At 40.7% G+C, this 26,118-nt stretch overlaps 1 protein-coding gene across 2 annotated transcripts; it reads left to right on the top strand.

The window, feature by feature from the left end:
- Positions 1 to 323: 323 nt before the first annotated feature.
- On the top strand, positions 324 to 25,959 carry RIPK1 (receptor interacting serine/threonine kinase 1). Of its 2 annotated transcripts, none has more exons than XM_059853465.1 (12): positions 324 to 432; positions 6,019 to 6,230; positions 7,790 to 7,943; positions 8,856 to 8,993; positions 11,321 to 11,549; positions 12,401 to 12,550; positions 13,705 to 13,781; positions 16,831 to 16,921; positions 19,101 to 19,661; positions 21,166 to 21,228; positions 23,057 to 23,221; positions 23,900 to 25,959. In XM_059853465.1, exons 2-12 carry the CDS (start codon positions 6,079 to 6,081, stop codon positions 24,184 to 24,186), a joined length of 2,067 nt encoding a protein of 688 aa, XP_059709448.1. In that variant the 5' UTR covers positions 324 to 432; positions 6,019 to 6,078; the 3' UTR covers positions 24,187 to 25,959. The 2 variants fall into 2 exon arrangements, with proteins under 2 accessions (XP_059709448.1, XP_059709439.1); XM_059853456.1 differs by lacking the exon at positions 324 to 432 and adding an exon at positions 1,563 to 1,669.
- Positions 25,960 to 26,118: the final 159 nt, after the last annotated feature.

The raw sequence follows: 26,118 nt of genomic DNA, 5'->3' as shown, positions 1-26,118 counted from the left end.
TAGTGCCCAGAGGGCTGGAGCAGTGAGAGAGTCACGGTGTGGCACTGATCGCAGCCCCCAAAAAGATGGAGTAGCGGCAGAACCAAGGTCTGGCATCAATTGCAGTGCCCAGAGAGCCCGTGCAGTGCCACAGTCACCGTATGGCTCCAATCGTCGTTCCCAGAGAGTTCAGGCAGTGACAAAGGCACGGTGTGGACCGATCGCAGTACTCAGAGAGCTCAGGAGTGACAGATTCTCTGGAGGCACCAATCGCAGTGCTCTCATCTCAGGCGGCGACTCAGTCACTGGGCGGCGCCCACGCTGCTTCGAGCCTTCCGAGCCTCCTCTTTGCTCCGCCTCCTGCTCCGGGACATTATTTAAGCGGCGGTGGGGGCGAGCCCCATTGCCAGCGGCACCCCGGGAAGCGGCAGGATTCTCAGAGGCCAGAACGCGGTAAGTCAGGAGCGCTAGATCGGGAGAAGTGACGTGTCCTTAGAGCTCAGGCAGCGACAGAATCACGATGTGGCACCAATCTCAGAGCCCAGAAAGCTCGAGCAGCGACAGAACCACCGTGTGGTATCGACTGCAGTGCCCAGAGGGCTGGGGCAGTGACAGAGTCAGGGTGTGCCACCGATCCGATTGCATAGCGAGCTCGAGCTAGTGCCACAGTCACCGTGTGCCACCCATCATAGTGCCCAGAGGGGTCGACAGACGACAGAGCCACCGTGTGGCACAGATTGCAGTGCCCAGACCGCTCGACAGGTGACAAGGTCAGCGTGTTGCATCGATTGTAGTTCCCAAAGAGCTCGACAGGTGACAAAGTCACGGCGTGGCCACGACCGTAGTGCCCCGATAGCTCAGGCAGTGACAGATTCTCTACCAGCACCGACAGTAGTGCCCAGAGAGCTGCAGCAGCGACAGAGTCACGGTGCCGCATGGATTGCAGTGCCCAGAGAACTCGACAGGTATTAGAGCCACGGTGTGGCACTGATCGGGCTGCCCAGATAGCTCAGGCAGTGACAGAGACACGGTGTGGCACCGATCGGACTGCCCAGATAGCTCGTCAGGTGACAGAGTTACGGTGTGGCACCTATCGCAGCGATCAAAGAGATGGAGCAGCGGCAGAGTCAAGGTGTGGCATCAATCACGGTGCTCAGAGAGCTGAGGCAGTGACAGGGCCACGGTGTGGGAGCGACTGGAGTGCCCAGAGAGCTCAGGAAGCGACAAAGTCTCTTCTTGGGAATTATCATAGTGGCCGGAGAGCTGAGGCAGTGATCGAACCACCGTGTGGCACCGATTGCAGTGCTCAGAGAACTTAGGCAGTGACAAAGGCACGGTGTGGCATCCATCGCAGTGCTCAGAGGGCTCAGGCAGTGACTCAGTCAGTCACGGGGCGGCCTCCGCGCCGCTCAAAGCCTTCCGAGCCACCTCCTTCGCTCCGCCTCCCCCGGGACTGAGAGGCATGTATTAAGCCTCCTAGGGGGCGAACCCCACTGCCAGCGGCACCCTGGGAAGCTGTAGGGACCTCCGAGGCCAGAGCGCGGTAAGGCGGGATCGCCGCAGCGGGGGCAGCTGGCGGGGCCGCGCTGCCGCACCGCCGCACCGAAAGCGAAACCACGGTGGCGACCCCGCGAAGGGGGGTGCGAAGGCGTCGCCACGGCGTGATCCGGGGGGGCTGACGGGTTCCGAGGTGAGATGGGTTGGCGTCGGGGTAGCGCTCGGTCCCAGCCCGCACAACCGCGGAGGGGGTCCCGGGCACGGGGAAGGGGAAGCGCCGGGCGGGGGAGCGGTGCGTACGAGAGGAGGCGGCAGCGGTGGCAGGAAGCCGCCGGGAGGAGAAGGGCGATATGGCAAGTCGGCCAACGAGGAACTAGGCCAGAGCAGCCCCGCTTAGCGCTTCCCGGCTCCTCGGCGAGTAGTCGCCTCTGGCTGCGGCGAGGCCGCGGCGGGGCTGAGCGGGAGCGCCCGGCAGCGCCCGTCTCCGACAGCTACGGCCCGGCGCGGCGCCGCAGCCGGGACTGCCTTTCCCGATTCCCACACGGAATCACTTTCGTGACCAGAACCGACTGTGGCACCTTTGCACGGGTACTGGCTACTGCACAGACCCCATCTTTTCCTCTTCCCGCGCTGCCTCTGCTCCTGTGAAAGAAAACTTGTGTTGCATAACACCTTTGTTTCCCATGTATTGGCTTCTCCTCCCCTTCCCGTGGGATCCTTTCTGTAACCTGATGACGATCTGACACAGGTATTTTCTTTGCTATTTCCAAGAGGAAAAAAGAAAAAAACCAAACCTTCCTTAGTGAAAAGATGCATCAGCTGAAAAATCTGAGTAGAAGGGAAAGGTTTAGATGGAGTGGGTTATAACATTTACAGCAACAGATCTGAGATACCCTCTTTTGAAACATCATTGGCACAGGCAATATTTTTATCAGCTGTAGCAGCCCTTCTGTTTGTCTCCTGTTGGTCTTTTCGGTATACCAGCTTTGGCTCCTGTTCTTTATTCCTTTCCATTACTGACTGATAACTCAGTGGCCACGAATTTTGCTACTTGTAAAGGTGCTAATTTTCTCCAATTAAAGTTTGTGGCACCTCTTAAAAACTTAGGCACTGGAAGCATCATTAGACTACAAAGGCTCCATGTTTTTTCATAATACAGTGCTAATGTGCTCAGCCCTCTTCCTTAACCATGCAGGTCACATCATTACAGATTTGTAACTGCATCAGATCCGTTACAAATCGTTAGAACTGAGCAAAGCACTTTTGAACGGTGATTAGGAGTATGACATGATGACCTAATGTCCAGGTTATGATTCTTGTGAATTTATATGCCGTTTAGGCGTTAAAGGAGAGGACATAATCATGGTGTTAAAAAGAAGAGAAGAATGCCACAAAGCCACTTAGCACAGTTCTGTCCTCTTCTAAAGAAAACCAGTCATACTGGTGGACAGAAATTCCTCTCTTCTAACAACTGGTATTAAAAATTTTCGTAACACATGTTGGTACTTGGTAAATACGAACCCAACTGAATACAAATGTTCAGAATAGTATACGGAAAAAGCTGCTTTATAATGAATCAAGTACACAGATGACAGCTACTTCACAGAACGTAAATTAGCCATTAGAAGTGTGCATAGCTGCTGTAAAGGTTGGCTAAATTGAGCTACAAAATTTCTATTCTCTTAACCACAGGTATATAATTCATGAATTGGTGTGTCCTAAGTACTGAGGATACATATAAATTACCCTGTATTTCAATAAGAAGAGTAAGGTTGGAGTGAACCTGAATCTTTGAGGTTCTGTTCTTGGTTTTTTTATAATTTGACATTTAAAGCTATCATAAGTCAATATTTCATGTTAAATAGCAAAGCAGAATAATTAGTCTTTGCTTTAAAGCCTAGCTAGACATTGTAGAATGAATATCACAGGGAAAAAAAAAACAAAACCCACAAACCAAAAAACTCTGGGTTTGAAATAAGTCATTAGATTAGACAGCTTCTATTCAGAATACCTCATTACTTAATAAGAATACCAAAAAAAGCAGTAGCATCTTACCATGCCCAAGGGGGAAGGTTCCCTCCCATCTAATAAGAAAATTCCCTCTTCTTGAATGTTACCCAGCTCACTTCAACAGACACATTATGATTTTAGAAGTTATGACTTCTTTTGAATTTCCAAGACTTTTGGTCATAGTGACTACGTGTGGCTTGGTAGGAAGGAACAGGTAATTAACATTGTAAATAGGAGCAAGGTTCTGCATTTATTGCAGTTTTGGGCAGAGATATTTTTTGCCAGGTTATATGGTCTTGAATGCCAGTCCCAAGCTATCAGTGGTATTAATGCAGCTTTGGAGATTCACCATTCAAAAATGCATACCTACTTTGCATTCACCAGAAAAGCACATGCAAGTCTTATAACTACTACCTAGCAGCATAATCGCTGTTAGCATGGAAAAATTAACATACATAAGTGACTTCAAACTTATTCTTGGAAGGAAGACTCTGATAAAGAAGCAAGATATTAGTTTATGCCATGTTTGACTCCGATGACTGAATTTAGGCCCTTGTACATGGGACATCCACCCTATCTGCACAAAAGTCGGTATGACCACACCAACAAATCCAGAGAACCATTATCAGAAACCTCCAGGGAGATGAAAGCTCAGCTATGAAAGCAGCAGTGCTTTCACTGCTATGAGTCATTTGTTACTTGCTATTTGATTTGCTGTAAAGGAAAAACAAAAACCAAAACCAAACAAAAACCCCCAAACAAACAAACAAAAAACTTCACAAAAAAACAAAAACAACTACCCAAAAAAATGCCTACCACAACAAATGAAACAAGAACAATTTCCTCTAATCATTATTAGGCATAGCAGGACTTACCTTCTTACTAAGTGAATGCAGCCATATCCTCAGGCCTGTGCTCATAATGCAGGCTAGCACTGCAGCAAAACAAAGCCTGCTTAATTTTGAAGTCCATAAAGCCAAAGCAGAAAACTCTGAGGAGAGGATGCTACTCTGGGTGTAGGGAGGTTGTTCCCTATCTGTGCCAGAACAGCCCGTAGAGTCTCTATATGTACTTTAAAAAGAAAGCTCTTGGTGTATCTCTTCTAGAGGCACAATTTTTTTTTTTTTAATTAACTTATTCTTCCCTGTTTTGGTTTGTCAGTATTGAACTGATCAGACCATTTCCAACTCAGCACTGAAATGTCTTCCTCAGGTACCTACTTCCCACCCACACTAAGTCCTTAGATCCCAGGCTCCCCAAAGAGGGTGTGGTAATGAGGCAGTCAAAATTAGGCTGCAGCTGATGTTCACAACAACATTAAGCAATGATTTCAATTAGATATTGGATGATACAAGTGCACAATGGTTTACAGGAATTAGCAGTCATTTTTTGGTCTGGAAAAACGTGAGAGTCCCTTTGCTACACAATTTAGATCTCTTAGTTACCCAAAGGAGCCAATCTGCTTTTGCTGGTAGCAGCACTTAGAGGTGGTGCCTTTCTCCCAGCTCCATCCGTGTCTGTGCTGTAGTTACCCAAGATGAGTGGAAAATGAACAGCCCTGCCAGTCTCTTGGACTTTGTCTTTTCTCAGCAAACTCTTTCTTTACCTGATGTAAGGTGCTTAAGTTAAAAACTTAATGAGGGGGAGAAAAGCAGAGCTTGTTGGCTTGCACCAGTGCTAGCAAAGCAGCTTGCTGGCATGTGCTGAAGGCAGGGGCTGTCTAGACTGGGAAACATATTAGGCAAGAGAGTACTGCAGCCTTATCAAAGGATTAAAATTATTGTGGCATCCACTTGTGTTTACTTACTTATTACTAATCTTTTACTTACCCATTTCGTAGGATTCCCCAAACTCTGGTTTTGTCTTGGTGCACTTAGGAGTTACTACAAGCCTTCATAATTTCTTTGTTCCTCTTCTTTTTAATGGGCAGAGTTGCCATACATATTCTTTCCTAGCACTTGTCACCTTGAGTTCCTGTGCAAATAAGTTTCCCACAGAAGCTGAGTCCTTCATTTCACCCTCCATTCGGCTGTTTGGTTTAAGCTTTAAGCTTAAACCCTTTAGAGCTAGGTTTGCAAAGATGCCTAAAAGGTAGCTTAGGGTTATGTAGGAATCTGGGCACCTGGCAGGCCCACGTTCAGGCAATTCAGAAAACAAGACACGTATCAGAATCATTAGGCACTACCGGACCATGGCCCTTGGTTTTTCTGGGGTTTGAATTTTGCACATATGAAGTGGAGGGACAGTACCACCCTACTGTATATTGTATGGATAAAAACTATTTATCAGCAGCACTTTGAGATCCTCAGGTGAAGAAATGATTTTACATCAACTGAATATAACTGTAGTGGGTTGACAGGATTTATCTTTAGGTCTGATTGTGTGAGAGCCGCAGCATGTTTGGTTTCCAACTGAGCATTCATAAGAGTCATGAGAGTTTATGTTTCTGTCCCACTCCTTCCATGTACACTTATTTAGTGGAACAGCTGAATGCTTTCAATGACACTTCATTTTCCCTCCTTTATACTGCAGGTCCAGGAGCACGAGGGTGCTTGATTTTATTTTAATTGCTAAGCCACAAAGACTGCAGCCATGTCTCTGGAAGACATCTACATGAACACCAAGGATTTGCTTGAAAAAAAGCAACTAGATGCTGGAGGATTTGGAACAATTTCTTTATGCTTGCACAAGAAATATGGATATGTAGTATTAAAAAAAGTGTATACAGGACCACAGCGCACTGAGTAAGTTCCAGATCTCAGTTCTGATTTTCACTTTAGTTGGTCTAAGTCCTCTAAATTCAATTAAGACAAACCTAAATGGAGTGTAATAATTTTAGGTCTTTGGCTTCTGGCGATACTTTATGTGGGGAAAAGAAAACAATACTAACAGCTGTCCTGCAAATTTTCTTTTTATTCTCCTCTCTTGTTAAGAATCAAGAGGACTCCTGCACACTTAAGGAAATGCAGGAACTCAGTGGCCACATGATGTTTTCAAACTTGCAGATATGTTTTCAATGAAATTATCCAACTGTAGATGTCCACTAGGAACTAAATGCACATAAATTATCAGCAGGACTCTGACTTCATGTGTCTTAATACCACGAATGTAACCCTGTCTCCCTTGAGAAAGAGTAGAGTGAGCCAAGCCCACTGATTTAATCAAAGATTGAATGTCTCTTTCAGTGGATTCAGGTCACATTGCAGCTCTACTACCTCACAGCCATAACAATCCTAAAACTCTCTCCTGAGTCATCCACTAGAGAGAGACAAAATTTCATGTTTTTTCTACTTTGGGTTATGATAAATAAATTAACTGAGTTTTTATTTTGCTGGTAGAAAGCAAATGAAGAGATTCTAGTAGTTTGCAGCCTGCAACGACAGTTTGGGATGACCACAGTTAGAATGGACCAGCCTGCCAAGTGTATTTTTGGGTTTGTGTTATTTTTTCATTACAAAGGCTCATAATTTTGTTATTTCTTAAAATATTGAACCATAAGTCTTTAGCAAATTTTTTAACTGAGCCTAATGCAAACAAAACAACTGGTTTCTCCTCTAGTAATACAGAGGAACACAGATGGAGAAAGCAGTTTCCTTTTAAGTCAGAGGGTAGGGAAGCATTAGCAAGCAGTATAATTTCAATATTTTCTTACATCCTTCTGTCTGATGACTAGAACAGGAACAACAGTAAAAATACCATCCCTTCTATTCATTATATAATGGAATATTATCCTTTTTTAAGACCCTTTGTGAGCTCCCAGCTATGTACCTGTGATTATTGATGGATTGTACTGAGGCCAAGGTACTTGTTAAACCAGTAATTGTTAGCAAATGCTGTCATCATTTAGTAAGTGTGTGGCTCCCTTGTAAGAAATCCATTTTGAGCATGCAGCCCTTTGGAAACAAGAGCTCTGTAAGTTACCTGTACAAGAAGTAGTGGAGTGGATCTTGGTCCTTCTTGTTCCAAGGCTCTTTCAGCTCTGCCCAGATCTCACTCCAGTTAAAAGATTTGGACATCCATGCCTACCTACAAGAATGCTTGTGCAGTTTCTGAAAAGCAGGCCTTAAAATGAGACTGAGCATACACTCTCTGTTTAAGGCATTTGAGCAGCATCTTAGAGAGTATAACCTGGCATGAACAAATCTGTATCAATTAAAAATCAGCTGAAGGTATGCTTAATCTTGCAGGGGTTCTAGGGATGTTGACATTTTTGGCCATGGTTTTCATCATGAATCAGTGTGATTTTCATCCCTTTGTTCTTTCTAAGCTGGCATCTAAATTCAGTGTAATTTCTGTTTTACAGGTACAATGTTTCCCTTCTTGAAGAGGGCAGGATTATGCGCAGACTGCAGCATGACCGCGTGGTAAAGCTGCTCGGCGTCATTTTGGAAGATGGAAACTACTCACTTGTGATGGAGTATGTGGACCGGGGGAACATGATGAAAGTGCTACAGAATGTGAGCAGTCAATTACTTCATCCCTTAGGGTTGGTGAGCTGCTTGAAAGGGACAGGATGTTAGTGCCATAGCCAGAGAATGGAGTTCTTAATTTCTTATTCTTCTTTTTGTATTAAAAAGCCAGTGGCAGCATTGCTTTCTCTAGAGACAGCAGACAATGGCATTCCTGTGCATCACAGAGGAGCAGATCAATTACAGATTAAAAAGTTCTAGAAGGGCTGTAGAGATAAGTGGAGAGTTTGCTAAATATGTAGCAAATATTTGTAAATATGGAGTGACTCTAGAATTATTTTAATGCCAAAATTTCAATCCAAGAAGGACCTTAGAACCATAGAATATCCTTAGTTGGAAGGGACCTTGAAAGATCATCAAGTCCAACTTGCACAGGACAACCCCAACAATCACAACCACCCTCTGGGTGAAGAATCTTCCTCTAATATCCAACCTCAACCTTGCCTAATCCAGCTTCGTGCCATTCCTATCACTGACCACCAGAGAGAAGAGATGAGTGCTGGTCCCTCTGCTTCCTATCGTGAGGAAGCTGTGGACCATGAAGAGGTATTCCCTCAGTATCCTCCAGGCTGAACAGACCAAGTGACCTCAGCCCTTCCTCATATCTCCCCAGATTTTTCACCATCTTTGTACCTTCCTTTGGAGACTCTCTAATGTCTTTACATCCTTCTTAAATTGTGGCCAAAACTGCACACAGTTTTGATACAAGGTCAGGCCATACCAGTGTGGAGTAGAGTGCGACAATCACCTCCCTCAGCTGGCTGGTGATGCAGGTTTTTCTTACCATAGCTTAAGCAGAGGTACCCTTAAGACTGAGGAACTTTTTTTAAAGACTGAGTTTTAATTTGATTGTTGTAGTTGCATTTTTTAATAGATGGCACTTCTTGTTCTTTCTTTTAGCTCTCACTACCTTTATCAGTGAGAGGGCGTTTCGTGCTGGAAATCACAGAAGGAATGCTTTATTTGCATGAGCAAGGCTTTGTACACAAAGACCTAAAACCAGAAAACATCCTTGTGGACAGAGACTTCCACATTAAGGTATTTGTTAGAATGTGAATGGAGAAGGTTGGTGATTTGTGTTGAAGAGCCCACCACAGGCACGCTGGTTAGAGTTCCTGAATTGGTGGATTTGGTAGATGAATGCCTCTGTAGTTTAGTGAGCTATCACTGAGGGAGTGTTCCCTGGATCGCGAATTATGGTGGCCTATACAACCTCTGAGTCTGAGATTTGCACAGTATTCCTCCAGCTGTGGGGAAAAAAAAAATCACTGAGGGCATTAAAAAATAATGTAAATAACAAGCTGTAAATAACATAACAATTAGGTGAAAAAAAGTCAAGACAGAGTTTGAAACAAAATAGAATGTTTTATGGGTGATGTCTTTTGTCCTTTACTGCTGTAATTTCTCCTCCTACCTTCACTTCCTTTTTTTTATTCCTTTCTTTCTTTCTTCTATTATCTTCTCCTCTTTTGTATCCCTCTTTTCCCTTAGTCATCATTTTAAAATGACATCCAGGAGCTACAAAAAAAACCCCATGAGGACACTACTTCAAAGAATGGTTTATAAGCCTATTCTAAAGCCCTTCTATTAACTTTAGTGGGGTTTTGGATCAAGACACATAAATATAGAGGCTACTGTGGAATAAACCTGAGGGGAATTTACAGCAGTCCTCATCAAATATCCTGTCTCTGGTCAAGGTGAGTTGTTGAAATGATGACCCCGTTACAGTTTGAAACTATAGAATATATTTCTGTGAGGAGAACTCTGACATTTTCTATTTCTCACACATAAATTAGTAAGTAGTTCTTCCACAAGGTTAATATAGTAGCAAGTGTAGTATGAGCAACTTGCAGATAAGAATTACAAATTTGTGTCTTTTCCAAAAATAAAAACCTCATCATGATCTACTTTAAATGTAAATTGTATGGGGAGTTGGGTTTCATCTCCCTTATACAGACAGGACCAAACTAGGCTATCATCACATTTCATGACAAACTGATCTGGAACACAGGATCAAATTCAGAACCAGATAAGACTTTCTTAAGTAGCCTGATCAAAAATATAATTTAAGGCAGCTGTTGTATTATCTATCTGCTTGAATGTGTCTAACAGTGTCAATAATTAGAAAGGGAAATAGTTGTTCCAGGAAGTTGTAAATGTAGAAAGATTTGTCATATCCTTCTCTATTACTAGACTCCTCTCATTTGTAAACATGAACCTGGACTCCTACTTCCTCAGCAGAATGTTGCCTAGATTTTCCTCTGAATACACAGCCTCTAAACATAGCCCAAGGCTTCAGAAACTCAAGAGGAACAATAAGCTAGTTAGTGGCAATAAGAGAGAAAAGTGAGTTAGAAGTGGCTTTTATCTGAAGTAATTGAGTTACACAACTCTGTTTGACAGCTGCCTATGGCCAAGAGACACAGGCCCATTTTCTTTCAGTTTTCCTCTCCTGTTGACCTCCTGTTCCCTTGCGTTAGCACTGGTGCTAATGTGAACAGCCTGTCTTGATTTAGGAGCCCAAACCAGCAGATTACCATTTACCTTGTTGGCAGTGCTGTCCTTCTGTTGAGGAGCACTTGGTTCAGCAAGCTGCTTGACTGCCTTGCACTAAGTCTTCCCAGGTAAGTGTTAGTCCTGGAACAAGAGGAGCAGAGGGACCACATAACAGGAAATGGGGGGAGAGAAGAGAAGGATTACTTTCTTCAACACCAGCCATTAGTCTAGTTGTAAAACTGCACTCTAAAGTTTCAATAATACCACATTGACAAACACAAAGTACCCAGGTATCTCTGCTTTAACCTATTCTATGCTGCTCTTTTATATGTCTCTTTGTCATACATATCACATCACTTTAGATCCTCTTCTTTCCCTCTTCTGAAGGAAGAGCTAAGGTGGTTGAGTTAAATGGAATCTGAATGAAAAGGGCAGTGAGAGAGGAGGCATATCTGCCCAGGTCATAGGTTGATTCTAGGATTGAATCTTAGAGTCTTCTCCTATGAATCTTCTGCTCTCCTAAGAGCACTGCAAGCAGACCTCAGATAAGAATGCCAATATGAGTGAAACCAAATTTCTTCTATCCTCACATTGTGCAAGCATTCCACAATTAATAATAAAAGTTCAGCCTAATGGCTCCCAATTTTCAGTGATACTTTATTTAGAACAAAAACCAAACCAAACAAACAAAGAAAAACAAGAAGAAAATCAAATAGTTTGTTTCCCTTTCTTAAGTTGTATTTTTTCACTATTTAAATTTAGCTAAATTATTAGATTAGTATTAAGACCTTATAAAATTGACACTGAATGCAATGCTTGTTCATCTCCTCTTCATCACAGCGTTACCTCTGATGTGTCTCATTTTTCAGATTGCAGATCTCGGTGTTGCCTCCTTTAAGAGCTGGAGTCGGCTGACCCAAGAAGAAGCTGTCCGCCAGAAGCAAATGAAGAGCACTTACCAGAACAATGCTGGGACTCTTTTCTATATGGCCCCAGAGCATTTACGCTGCATTAATGCAAAACCAGTGGAGAAATCAGATGTTTACAGCTTTGGCATTGTGATCTGGGCAATTTTTGCTAACAAAGAGCCGTACGAAAGTACGTTATTTCCCTAAGGATGCTATCAGAAAAATAAGTTACAAATATTAACATTTGATGTTATAAAATTAAGATTAGTAGATTGCATCACCCATGGCCTAGAATAGCACTGGTTTGGCACCTCATGGCCAGTCAGAGGAATTAGTTGCATCATTCCTGACTTCTAAGCATGGACAAGAACGTCTGAATGAAATGCAGCCGTAAGCTGCTCACATCTACATGGTGTGGGCACAAACCAGACTTGGTGGAAGAAATTAGGCAAACCTAAATTAGGCAAAGAGAAATTAGGTGGGCCAGGACGGAAACTTTGATGGACACTATTTCCTGAGGTAGACTAGTTACACATGGAAATGAGAAGGATCTCACAGTCAGTTACTGATTCTCAGCTGTGTGGTGCTGATTTCTCAACATGCACCAATGGGCTTATGCAGAACAATAGGAGCCAACTGTGGAATTCCAGAGTAACATGTTTATAATTTTGAATGGATTTTTTGCTATTTAAATGGCTAAATGTTGCCTGTGTGGCCATCTTTGTGTTCATATCTAGTGGAGAGCTGATCCCCCTGAGAAGCAGGTTCTAGAGAGGTACCTCTGTCACCCTTACTCACACTGCACATGTCTTACATATAAAAGTAAATCCTTTAATTTTAAAATAAATCTCTAATCCATGGAAGTCAGGGCAATGGGTTCAAATTCACTAATATAAATGATTTGTAGCTGTAACCTGGACCTCTTTGAAATCATGTTTTACATACCCGCAAATATACAGGGAGCTATTTCATTGTTTCTTTTACCTACGGAAAGGTAGCAAAACCCATGAGCAGAACCTGATAGGAAATTTTATTTTTCAGATGGTATAAATGAAACCCAGATTTGCTTTGGCATCATGAATGGAAACAGACCAGACATAAAGGAGATCACTGATAAATGTCCAGAGCAAATTATTGACTTAATGAAGCAATGCTGGGATGAAGATTCAGAGAAACGTCCAACCTTTGCAGGTAAGGCATTACTTTAGGATTTGTATTTGTTTGTGTCCATTGATAGCTTATAATGCAGCAAAACATTTCAAGAGTATTTTCTTCTTGAAATAAGATGGGGTGTTTTTTGAAAACTGAAATAGCCATGCACATGTTCTGTAAAGTATGCTCTCTGTACTATGACCAAAAATGGGATCTGATCCAGCATTTGCAGGTTTGAGAAATCCTAGTAAGTGAATGGAGCTTATTAAGACACTTTATCCCTGATAATTTCTTTTCAGCATAGTATAATCTTATTGCTGAAATTGACATAAAAACTAACATCAAGGAATATAGTATTTCCTGACCATGACTGAGAAAATATCCTATTCAAAATACTCTAGGTTAAAAAGCTGTCCTAGTTATCCTTCCATAAGCAACGTGACTGACTTTGATAGCTATATCATCCTTTCATATGGTCAGATGGCAAAACACTTGCAATCAGTAGAAGTCTTGGCTGAATGGTATGGGAAGGAGGCTAAGAGCAAATAAGTAAAAATTCTGTATCTCAGTGTTTCTTCTTTCTGCCTCAATACATAGTGCCAAAAAAAACCCCAAACCAACCAAAAAACCGAAAAAACCCCAACAACCAAGAAAACCCCAAAACAACAAAAAGGGGAAAAAAAAAACCCAACCCACAAAAAAGACCCCAACAAATAACAGGAAACTGAGGTTTGTATTTAGACAGGGGCACCAACAGCTTCATATACAGCAGGCATGTATTTAATACTCAGAGGAAATGTGTATCCCATGAGGAACCCACCTACTCTCTCCATATTAAACATAATTAATCTGCTGCAAATAGATTAAGTTTATGCTTATATTGGATCTTAGCTTCTAATTTCCCCATATGCAAGCCAAGGAAAGATGCTTTCAGCCACTGATCATAGACAGATTTCACCATAAAAACCAATACAACAACAAAAACAAATAATCCCTAGAAGTCATCCTGTTTTGTTACTGTTTGAGACTAAATGTACCATGTGAACAAATTACAAATGTATGTATACCTTTCTTGTTTCTGACGTCATAGATGTCTTCATTCTTCATTCCTTTTCCATCAAGATTGTTAACAGTACAAGTCACTTTTACTTCCCTTTGAAAACCATTTTCACTTAGTTCCTTTATTTTTGCAGAAATCAGTGAAAGATACAAACCATTTTACTATGAAGAGCTAGGAAAAAATATTGAAGAAGATCTGAAAAATTTAAAAGTGAGTAGCTTTCTAAGCATTTTAAGGTTCCCCACAGTTCTTCTTCCCAATCCCAATTATGGCCAGATTCTGCCACTTCAACACTGATATGCTTGACTGATATGATTTCCTGCTGTGATAAAATAGCTGGATTTGTGAATGAGGGCAGAGCAGTGCATGTCATTTATCTCAACCTTCAGAAGGTTTTCAACACTCTCTTCCAAACTACTCTTGTATCCAAGTTCAGTTGTTGCTGTCTGGATGAGCAGATGAAAACAGGTTGGATGATGAGTCCCAGAGGAGAGCAGTTGATGGGTCCTACTTCACCTGCAGGCCAAAAGCAGCTGCAGGAGTGTAGGGGGCTGGGACCTGACCTGGTTTACTCCTCTCTCAGTGACCTGACAGAAGCAATGAACACACATAAGGTGAGCACCAAACTAGAAGGGCTAGTCAAGACAGTCACAAGGACAAGGCTAATAGCTGCAGGCTGGAGGAATGTGGTGACAGAAACCTTGTGAAATTCAGAAAGCACAAGAGGAATGTGTTGCACCTGGGATTAAATAACCCCTGACTTCAGTGCCAACCAGGGGCTGCCCAGCCAGGGAGCAGCACTGCCAAGAAGAACCTCAGGGTGATGGAGAGCAGTGACCTGGGCACCAGCCACAGCCTGCCTGGCACCAGCAGTGTCACAGGCAGCAGATCTGCTCAGACCTTGTTAGCCCTGATAGGAGATGGGAATTCAGCCCAGACATGCAATGGCTTTGGAGGACAAAGAAATAGCAACCTGCCCCTATGTGTGAGGAGTTTGAGAAGACAGAGCCAAACTCTTCACAGCAGCGCATTGTGTGAGGACTAGATAAGAAAGACCAATACAGAAACAAGAGAGACTCAAAATTGGATGTAAGAGTGAAATGAAATAAAACCCAAAACGTTTCTCTCTGAGGAGAGCAGAGCAGTGGCACAAGTTACCTAAAAAGGTTGTCCAGTCACTATCATTGGAGGTTTTTAAACCCAACTGCACAAAGCTCTGAGCTACCAACTCCAGTCCGATAAGTGACCCTGTTTTGAGCAGGAGGTGGGCCCAAGGTCTGTTTCCACCTGAGGGGCATGCTGATTCTATGATGCTATTTTGAAAAAGCTCCTCATATATCCACTAAGTCTCACTCACGAAATAAAATGTTATTCCTATAAATTAAAAAGTGGCAGAATCTAATTTAAAGTACTTTAATTTAAAGTAACTTCAGAAATTCTTGGTAATTTTTGCCCTGCCTTCAGGCAGTGTCTAATGAGTCTCACCCTGCTTGAGACCAGGAAGCTATTCCACAGTAATATTAACAGGTAAAAGTTAAATTCAGATTGTTTTCTTGAGTGTCCAAGTTGGTTTGTCTTACTTTTCTGGCTATAAGTTTAAAAACTATGATTAAAAGAATAATTTCCTGGCTGAAAATAAGAGAATCAGAACTTCTTGAAAAAATGGGCTGATAATGGAACCTTTTTATCACAGATATTTAATCACTTGACTGTATAGACTTCACTCACAGCCAATACAGACAGTATTCTTAACTAAGAAAAAAACAAAACAAAACAAACTTCCTTGTGAAACCATTCTTTCACTTTTTTTTTTTTAAGTGCTTCCTTCTCACCAAGTCTTCAATTGTGGAAATGAAAATTACTCATTTCATGTGATGTTTATGAAGCACCAGTAACTGTTCAAAAAAGCAACAGAGTTTTGCAAAGTGAACCTGATGAAACAGATTTCCTGGACTGATTTGATCAAACTCCCAATATGAATTGTATATATGTCTAACTTATGACAGCAACCCCAAATCAGCACCATGGCAAACTTTGCTATGTGCATTAGCTCTCTGATGCACCTCTCATATCATAGGGACAAAATGACTATTTAGGAAATGGGCTGTGAGTTTATTACTTTCTCAGGAAGGAAAGCATCCATTACAATCAGGGCACAGATTGTGAAGAGTGGATCCAGGGCAAGTCACTATGTAAATTACAAGTACAGCTTCAGTAGCAACATGGCTTAGAGAGTCTGGGCATAGCCTCCCTGCTGCCTGCCCAGCAATCATGGAAGCCTCCTAACTAAAAGAATCGCAGAATGGTTGAGGATGAAAGGGATCAGAAGTCATTTGGTTTAACCCCCCTGTTCAAACAATTCCGTTACTCAAGTAAAATCTAAGGACCTATGGTTGTAATGTGTTAGAATGTTACCTTTTGCTTTAGGAGGGAAGTAGATTTTTTGGGAAGAGATAGGTAGGAATTGTTGATTTTTAATTTGTGAAAGTACTTACTGGGTTTAATTAAAGAAAAAATACTAACACAAACTCTACTTTTGGAAAATATTTTATGAGTAAGCAGCACTTGGAGAAGTTGAGAAATAATTTTTGCAGGTTAATAAAAAATTACTTCCAGCAAAGCCTGAATAATGGGAACATCAAAAGAGTAGAATAGGAGTAGATTTTGCCTCCACTCTAGTTAAGTGAGGATGAGGGTTATAGAAAGGATATTGCACTGCTTCTTTCTGAAAATTTACTCTAAACTCCTCTCTTCTGATAATCTTCATAAAAGTTAATGTGCCTATACCTGAATGTTAATTATTTCTCACCTCTTCTTCCCTGTTGATGAATGAGCTTATTAAATACAGATCCACAGATCAGGAGGCATGTTTGCTACGTTTACGTCAGCAGCATCCCCTCACTGAGATTGCTTGCCGAAAGTCTGGCTATTAAATTCAAGTCAGACAATCCAGAGCCACTCTGGATTAAGGTCACATTCATGTAGGCAAGGGTATTGGTTGGCCAAGTCAGAGTATTATGTACTGCAGTTATACTGCAGTCCTCCCTCCCTTCACTGAAGAAAAGATTTTGCCCACTTGTAGCAAAGCAATGGGTATTTCCTGTCAGGCTGTGCTCTCTGAAAGAGTATGGGATCTTTTCCCAGAATCTGTTCATCCAGGTCACTTCATAGTGAAGCTGTGCGGTTTCATATTCTACAGGTATTCCCTTAGTTTAAACTTTTGCCTATAATTTGATCATTTGTTCTTTCTCACGTGCAGAAAATGCAGCCCGAGCCAAATGAACTGCTGCATAGCATGGAATCCCTTCAAATAGATGCTGTACCAGCAGATACCAGCAATGGTCAAGTAGGTAAGTCACTAGCACATAATTGTTCTGTGTATTTGCCAAAGATAAAGTTGTGTACAAAGCTAGTAACCTTACCATTAAGGGTTATTAAGAGACTCAATTATTCAGCACCTCAGAAGAATTGTAATCACTGAGATGTTATTTGCTCCCAGAAGTTACACTTAAAATTTCCATCTCCTTTTACACTCTTATGCTTTCCTCTTCCATGCCAAAAATTTTGTTCAACATTAAGCTTTACAGTGGTCACTTTGATAAATACTTTTCATACTTGATCTTTCTTCTCATCTTTTTAGTTATGCCAACTGCTTGGTTTGTAGGCTTTAATTTCATTAAGACTTTTCTTTTTCCCCCTCCATCCTTTCTTATGAATGCTCTGAATATGACCAAGATACATAGTTGTAAATAATTCCTTTGTTTAGGACTTTGCTCTCTAAGGAATCTGAGGAACACTAGTAGACAGGGGTTTTTTCTCTTTTCTGTCGTACTTTCATAAAATCTTGGATGAGTTGCATGTTTTGCGATTTTAAAGAGCTGACTCTCTAATATGTGATAATATATCTAATATGATAGAGTTAGAGTTTTGTAGTAGTGTATCTGGAATTCTCTTACCGAAGTTTCTTAATGTCAAGGGACAGAGGATCTTATTTGCAACGCTGATTTACAAGAAATAATAAAAAAAATCCAGTAGAAATAAAATTCTGCTGAGTTATTGAAGACACGATTAAATTAGTAATGTTAAACTGTAACATGCAACTAATAAATCTTCCCCAAAGCCAGGTTTCCCACAACTGTTCCTCAGTAGAACTGATGGACTTAGGGCAGCCCCACTGCTCTATTTTTAAGTGAGTGTAGTTACATTTCCTGTGCAGAAAGAATCATGTATGACTGCTGCAGTTTGCAGATACTCTCATGTTTTAAGTACAAAAGACTTTGTTGTGAATCTTCACTGCAGAAAGATGCTATCTTGCCAGCCTGTCAGTCAAAGGCAGGGGGTTTTCTTTAGTCAATGGGCATCACTCAGACCGTGGTAGTGAAAGGCATCCCACAGGATCTGTTCATACATCTCAAGCTTGCCCTGGAGAACAGATGCCATATAGTTTATGCTAATACTGAATTGCTAAGAGCTGTCACTTTGGATGGGGTTATTTCTGTATTAGCCATTCCTCCCACTCCCTCTCTAGCAGTGATAGCAAAACAAGCAGACCAAGTCCTACTGAAGGTGTTCTAATATACAACCATCCAAAGGAACTAAGTCCTGCCTAATATGGGCTGAAATAATGTAATTTGGGGGGAACCCAGTTCACTAGCATTATATGAGCTAAATAGAAGCACATACATACACTTCATTCCAGTTTTAAAGTGCTCTGTAAGTGTCCCTTGCTTCAAGCAATGTATGATATCTTCTAGAAAAGTGTGAAGCTTTCAGAACTTTAGGAAAGCATCTGTAGTCCTACCCTTAAAAAAATAATTACAAGTAGTAACAAACAGATTTTTGTGTTTCTTATTTAGTCTCAAAATGCTACAGCATCATACAGATTATAACTCCATCTAGCTCAATTCTGAAGTAAAGCTTCCTTTGATACTGAGAATTAGGTTGAAAGGTATAGATGACACAGACTATTTTATCTGGTAGACATTATTGTAGAATGGTATTCTTTGGAAGAGTATTCATGACATACCCAGACAGAACACATAATCACTTTTAAATAAGATTTTAATGACAAATTATTTGTGCTGTATGAAGTTACACCTGTTATTACAATGGCATTATTTTCCATCCTGTTACACCTCAGTTTTGCACTGATCAAACTCCAGTTAATGCCAGAGGAGACACACCAGTAAATCAGATCCTACAAATGCCTCCAGGAGTGTTTGTTTCAGTGGTTGAAAACTTGATATCAATACAAGCAGAGTACACAGTGAATTCTCACACTACTCGAGCTAGTGAGATTTTAACACTGATAGCTTAAGCAAACCTGTACTTCCTAGATAAAAATCTGTTCTACTTGTCAGTAAAGCTGTGTTTTATTTTATAGAATGTTTTATGCTGGAAGTAATGTTTTATTGATACCTTTTAGATATACAATAATAATAAAGTAGGTTAATACATCTTACTATCATTGCAACAAGTTAAATACTTGCATTTGAATGTTTTCAAGCATTTAATATTCTTCCCTTTCAGATCAGCCTAATTCTCTACACAGCTCTCAGGGTCCCATGACCACTGAGGTTAACGAAGCCCTGTTTGCTGCCTCCCCTGAGAACCAGCCCGTGGAGAGCGGTGAGACCTCATTTGTACCTCCTGATAATCTGGAAAGAAAACTTCAACATGAATACAACTACCACGCCTTTGGGAGCCGGATGGATAAAGCAGTTCCACCTGTGCTGTACAGCCCTGAAATGACAGAGGAGGAAAGGAGACGGGGAGTTTCCTGCGATCCATTTGCAAAGCCATCCCCTGCTTCTCAACTGAGTGAACTGTATCCCAAAGCTGAAAAAACAGTATCGAACACTAATCCATATTTCTGGCCACAGGTAGCTGCAACAACACCAAAACGGAATGTAGATGTTTTTTACGGGCCCAGTCCCAACAGTCTTCCAACAGGAAACCTGGTGGATACCTATGGATTGTGTTCAGCCAGTCATTTTAGCCTAAGTAAACCCCCTGTGCCAGAATCTGGACAAAACCTGACTTCACCGACCAATGTAAACAGGTATTCAAAGAGTTCAGACTCAGATTCAGGTGAGATTCCTTCTTCTCCTACACCTATGTTTCTGAAAACACACTTTTCCTCTATTCAGTGAACTGGTCAAGAGAGTTTTGTAGCTCAGGGAACAACCTGCTTTTTGCAGGCTGATCTTTAATATAAAACGGGTGAATTTTTTTCATTAAGTTCTCTTTGTTGACTCAAAGTTAAAACACTGTAGCTTTGACTTCATTATGCTGTTTTCACTGATGTCAGGCTGCCAGTTTCAAATGAACCATTTCTAAAGCATCAGTGTGACAGAAGAGTATGAGACCCAACAGCTGACTCTACCAGCCAAGGAAGAGCTGACAGCAAGTACTGCTAAAGCAGCTCCCAAAACCAGTCATTCTAGGAAAGCTGAGGAGAACTTTGACTCTCCAAACTCTAACATTCATACATAGGTTCTACTCATGAAGAAACAACATTTGTAGCATTTCAGAAAATAGATGTGTATTTTTTAGCTTGGCTTGCAGCAAGCTGAGAGACTCCTGAACCTAGGGGGCCAGCAAGAAGCTAAGGCTTGTAACTGGTTTCTCCCGAGAGCTCTGCCTGGTGCTGAGGGAGAGCCTCTGTTGGTGCTTGCTGGTAAGCCATGGAGTAGAAAGGTATGGAGACAAAGAAGGAAGAGAATATCGGGCATTAACAAAGCATATAAATAAGTGGTAACTGGAGACCTACAAGATACAACTTTGAGGAACTAGAGACAGTATGAGATGCCTGCTCCTAGTCTTGGATATTTTTAGCATGGTGTTATTTTCCAGGTCATCTCACAAGAAAATGAAGAATGCCTAGCTTTTTACAAGTAGAATGCCACAAAGGTGTTATTCTGTTAAATTATTTATGCAGAGGCTGTAATGAGTTGTTTATGTTGAGTTTATTTACTGAAATGAATCTGAGAGCTGTCATGTCAGAAGGCAGGCATTAGAATTTTCAACATCACTAATAAAGGAAAACCTTCTGTTTGAAAGAAATAAAACATTTATTGTAGGAAGATTGTATGAAACAGTGTAGCAGATACCAAACTGAGGGGCACAAGAGTTGCATTTCAGTTCCTCACTGACTTGTTGGGTGACTGTAACCCATCTGCTTTTACTGCCCCAGTATGACTTGCAGAGCTCATCTGTAAGCATCCAAAAACTCACACTTGGGAGTTTGGAATTTGCCAGTTTGAATACCTCACACATGCAGCTCAGTCTGTAACTGCAGTGTGCTCTGATCCCACACTGCCAGGTATTCCTACACCCACGTGGAATCCCATTGTCCTCTCTGAGATCCAAGGATGGTTAAGGCTATTAGTAACTCAGCAAAACCTCGATAAGATCATTGCTAAAACTAGAGTTATTCAAGAGGACACAATCCTGCTAATTAAAAAGCTTCTCATCTCTGTATTTAAGAGCACTGTATACTCACATTGTCACAAATATGGCATTGTTAAGTATATCTACTTTTCTATTTACATAATGCTTTTGGCATTTCTTTGAGGTTTTTTTCTTTCTACAGGTTACAGGGATTCCTCTTCTTTCCCAAAGGGAACATTTGCATACTATCCCAGAGTAAGCTCAGGTAAGTGCTGTGGCCTTCATCTGCCCTGGTAGCTAACTGGCTGTGCATTGCATCCTGACCAGTAAAGCAAAAGACTTCAGGAACTTGAAATAACTTCTGTTATTGCTTAATACCTCTAACCAGAGCTGAAGTTTTCAGTATCAATAGGTAGAACTTAGTCCTTTCTCTATCAGGACCTAAACACACCATTAAATGTGTATTTGATCAATCAAGGACAACATATTCTTTGATGTAAGAACTTTAAAAATATGACAGCATTGCAAGATTTCCTGTACACCTCACCTAGTGACTTCCTTAGATTAAACTTCAAGTTGCTGTCACTCTGCCTAGCTCTGGAACCACACACACATTTGGGACACTTTGTCCTATCTTGCTCTGCATTTTAGTACAAATTTCTAGCTACAGGCTTCACGCTGATCAGCCTTTATTGCAGCACAGGTTTCTACTGTTCTACTGGCTTGAACCCCTAAATCATGTAATATCCTTCAGAAGTTATCAATATATGCTCCTTTAAAGTTGTGTTGCTTGGGGCACTCTGAATTCTTTAATTAACCCTTTCAAAGGCTTGTCCAGTTTCTAAGTGGTCTACACTACAAAGAAAATTTGACAGGGGAGGTTTCTGTCTTCTTGACTCTGCACCCCTTAAACAATGACCCAAACCTGAGAAGCTGCAAAGTGTAAAAGGTTTGGGGAAGGAGATTTATAAGCGTAGGAAGTTTTCCTGTTAATACTGTAATATTGACAAAGTATGTGTATATATTTTCATATGTTATGCTAAATTCATTTTGTTGCCAGATAAGAACATAGCAAGCATGAGTTTCTTTCTGTTTTTTACTACAAATATGATGAGTTTCCTGAGTCCTCTGGCTCTTAAAAAAAAAAAATACAGGAATCATAATGTGATAAGTAGAAGTAATACTGTTATGAGACATGATAAAATGCATTCCTTTTTTGCAACTTCATCAATCTAATAATGCATACATAAAATATTTCTGACTTGCAGTCCCAGGTTAGCATATATTAAGTATACTTAGTCAGATTTTCATACATAACTATAGATGTTCACACTTCACATTGCAATTGAGTGTGTAGCAACGATGTAACCATGATTCCAGGTAATTAAATACAGAGCTTGGTGTATCATTTTAAGTATCTATACTTCAATTTTAGACCCAGGTTATGAGATTCACCAGATAAGCTAGAGTTAAATGTTTAGTGGAGAATTATTCAAACAGAGTTGAGAAAACACTGTCAAGAGAACAGAAAACTGACATCACCTAAAATGATTAGTGACTTAGCTTCCTGCTGCACGTGGAAATCGTACAACAGTAAACAAAATATCAAATTATGCATTTTACTAATCATATTTTATGAGCAGTATGAAACTACATTTGCTGTTGTCTCACAGAACTCAGAAGTCATAGCTGTAAACTTGCACTTACACCTATGAAAAGTAAAGCTGAGAGGCAGAAGTGAGCCTTTAAAATTTAAACAAAAAGAGCGTTCAAGTCAAGGCTGACCTCCTGAAGCTGTTAGGCAGCAGAAAACAAGACTGCTACTATGCATTCCCAAGGCACAGAGAACATTATTTACAGTCTAGTAACTATCAGCTTGGTTATGGCACTCTGTCATAAAATAGAATGGGCCCTCACTAAAGTACACTTGCATCACACTGCATAGTGAAAATACACTCACAGCACAGTTGCCAGTAAATGGTTATTTCTACATCAAGTGCAATATCATTCCCCTTATTAGTGGAACTTTTTCTTCCTTATGCTACTTCTTGACATTTTAACCTTATGCTGTTGTTTGTAAATTTGTGTTTAAGTTCCCAATACAGACGATCCAATCAAGTACAACATAACTAACAGCTCTGGAATTCAAATTGGATCCTACAATCACATGAAAATTGAAGAGCAGAATCCATATGTCAGCACTTGTTCTGTTGCTATGGAAGAAATTTATACTCATTATGAAGCAGTGGGTGTATTTGGTAAGCGAAATATCTCCCTAGTTTTCATGTATTTGCCTCCTATAATTACCTGAGAATCATTTGGTTTGGAATGTATAAAACACACACTGGCAGAAGCAAGGCTAGGATTGGAGATCCTCACCTGGCTCTAGTTTAAATCATAGAATATCCTGAGTTGGAATGGACCCTTGCAGATCATAGAGTCCAGTGCCTGACACAACACATGGAAAACTAAAAGATAAACCATGTAAGCAAGAGCCACGACAACTTCATTCAGACAGAAGTTGGACAGTTTTGAAATGTAATTTATTTTTATTGGTCAGTATTGAATTAAACTATCTCGGTGTATTCCTAAGTAACATTTGTGTCTCAGAATATAAAACATATACAACTCTTTAGGAATTCTAGAAAGGGCTTTTTCGATCTTGTAGGTGTAAGTGATAACCTATGATAGCTTCAGATCAAAGAGCAAATCCAGCAACTGACCCATGAATACACATGTTGTGTCTGGACATTTCTTGCCTGCCATCACTGGGTTATGCTGCTCCCATGAAATCCACTTCTGATTGCATCACTAAGATTCTGTCTCTAGATAGTACCAATAAGTATTTGGGGGAGGACAGGGGAGAGAGAGTGAGTGAAAGGAACAGAAGACCTGTTGAAAGATGCAATTGTCTTACACTCTTCTTCTTTTTGCAGACAATACTACTGTCCTGTCAGAAAAGCATTTGAATCTAGTGAGAGAAAAGCTGGCCAAGCAGTGGAAGCACTGCGCTCGGAAACTGGGCTTCAGTGATCCCGAGATTGATGAAATTGATCATGACTACGAACGAGATGGACTAAAAGAAAAAGTTTACCAAATGCTGCTCAAGTGGGTAATGAGGGAAGGTGCCAAAGGTGCTACAGTTGGAAAACTGGCCAAGGCCCTCTTTGGCTGCCAAAGACTGGATCTCCTTAGTAGTTTGATGCAAATCCAAGAAGAATAAGTTTACTAAGAACAGACTTTCAGAGCTCTCCTTTTTGCACAGACTTTTGGAACCTATCTTTTTTTACCAACCAGTTAATACCTCCAATAAATGAAAAAGTTCATGTCACAATATTTGGTCTTCTAAAGAAAAAAAAAAAAAAAAGCATCATCTTCCTTCCAAATAGAACGACTGTCCAAAGATAACAACAACAAAATGCAAGAAAAATATCAATTCAAGGAGAATGTGCTACATAAAATTTCTACATTCTAATCTTGAAACATATTGGTAGTCTTGTTCAGTTCCAAAGATTGACTTATTGATTGAAAAACCTGTATAGAAACCAACATCAACCCTTACATTTTGCCAAAAGTGCCAATATTTATCATGCCAGTATTTGACTGGTCAAAGTCAGTAATATTTTTCAAATATTTTTATAATTTTTATTAAATATAGATGTATACAATTATGCAGAACACCAGCATAAATAAAAGCAATACCTATTTCTGGCTTTAAAACTCTGATATTTTATAGTTATAATGTTGCATTAGGGTTTTTACATTGGTAGAAAAGATTTTACAGGGTAAGAGTCTCATCTGCTTTATGAAATAATGAAAAAATAAGTTACATCAGTTTGCAATCCAAATTAAAATCTCAAGCATACAAGAGTTTTGGGAAGGGGAAGGTGCCTTATTACCTCTTGACTGAGACCTATCTGCTTCTGGGGACTCCGTGTCACTACATGCTGAATCTCTTAGGCTGCATTGATATTAGTTGGTTAAATGTGCCTGGAAATGTTACTGGATGCTGAGGGTAAACTGGCATGCTACAGCCTGCTGCCAGAATAGCACATTCTTTAAACCTCCAAAATGTTGTGCAAAGACTATTTCACAGCACTCAGGTGTGAGAATGCTGGAACAGCTCTATAGTTTAGGTGATGGCATCCCAGTGCCTGGAAATGCTCCTTGTCACTCTGACTTCCTAATATTGATATAATCTCAGTGTGCAGTGTCTATGAAAGAAGAATTACTGCAAGTTTTTTGCCCGAAGAATTATGCCAAACTCTTCTTATGAGAAGAAGAACGCCTCCTGTTCCATCAGATTTACAGATATTTCAAGCAGATGTTTTGGAGCTGGTAATTGTTGAAGCTGTACATAGAGCATTAGTGTTCATAACTATTCATTTTAATAGTCAAAAAAAAAAGCTAATAATTTAATGGAGTGCAGTTGGAATGGATTTCTGCTCCTTGATACAGCACCCACCATTTCAGTGGAAGCAAAATGAAACTGTAATCAAAGCAAGCATCACCATATTTGTCATCTTTAAACCTACTTAAAATGTATTGCATTGCCTCACAATTTTGACTTAGCAACATGCTAAATTTTCTATAAACTCTTGAGTACAATATAAGGATGTGGTTTATCTGTCTAATATAATAAGCATACACTTCCCAGAAAAAGAAAAAATATTCTTTAAGCAAATAGAGAGATGAGGTATGGGGTGTCTTCTCTATGTCAGTCCACAGAGCTACAGCCAGCAGTTACTGTGATAATTCATTAAACAGATCCCTGGACAGATCACCAAGTCCATTTATGTTCCATTAACGCTGGTTGCACTGCATTGCTACATCAATTCCTGACCCTCCATTGGTTTTTGAAGTCTCCCATATCTGCAGTCTTTATTTAAACAATATGCAATTTTTCAGGCATAAGATCTTTGTCTTATTTGGTACACAGAATGAATGGTGATCATTTAATGGGCCTACATTAAATGCTTATTTGCTCTTTATTAAAGCAAGTCTGGACCTTACTTTCTGAAACAAGAAAAACAGAGATGTAGAGCACAAACCTGAAGCATTTTAGAACAAGACTTAGGCTTGTGGCTGTCCTAGATCTTTAATGCAGGACATGGGGGATGAAGGCCATTTTAGCTTTGGTGCTTGTCAAGTCCAG

This window comes from Haemorhous mexicanus, chromosome 1 (assembly GCF_027477595.1).
Source record: "Haemorhous mexicanus isolate bHaeMex1 chromosome 1, bHaeMex1.pri, whole genome shotgun sequence".
Taxonomy (NCBI): Eukaryota; Metazoa; Chordata; class Aves; order Passeriformes; family Fringillidae; genus Haemorhous; species Haemorhous mexicanus.
The sequence above is the reverse complement of the archived record's forward strand: the minus strand, read 5'-3'. Positions and strand labels throughout refer to the sequence as shown.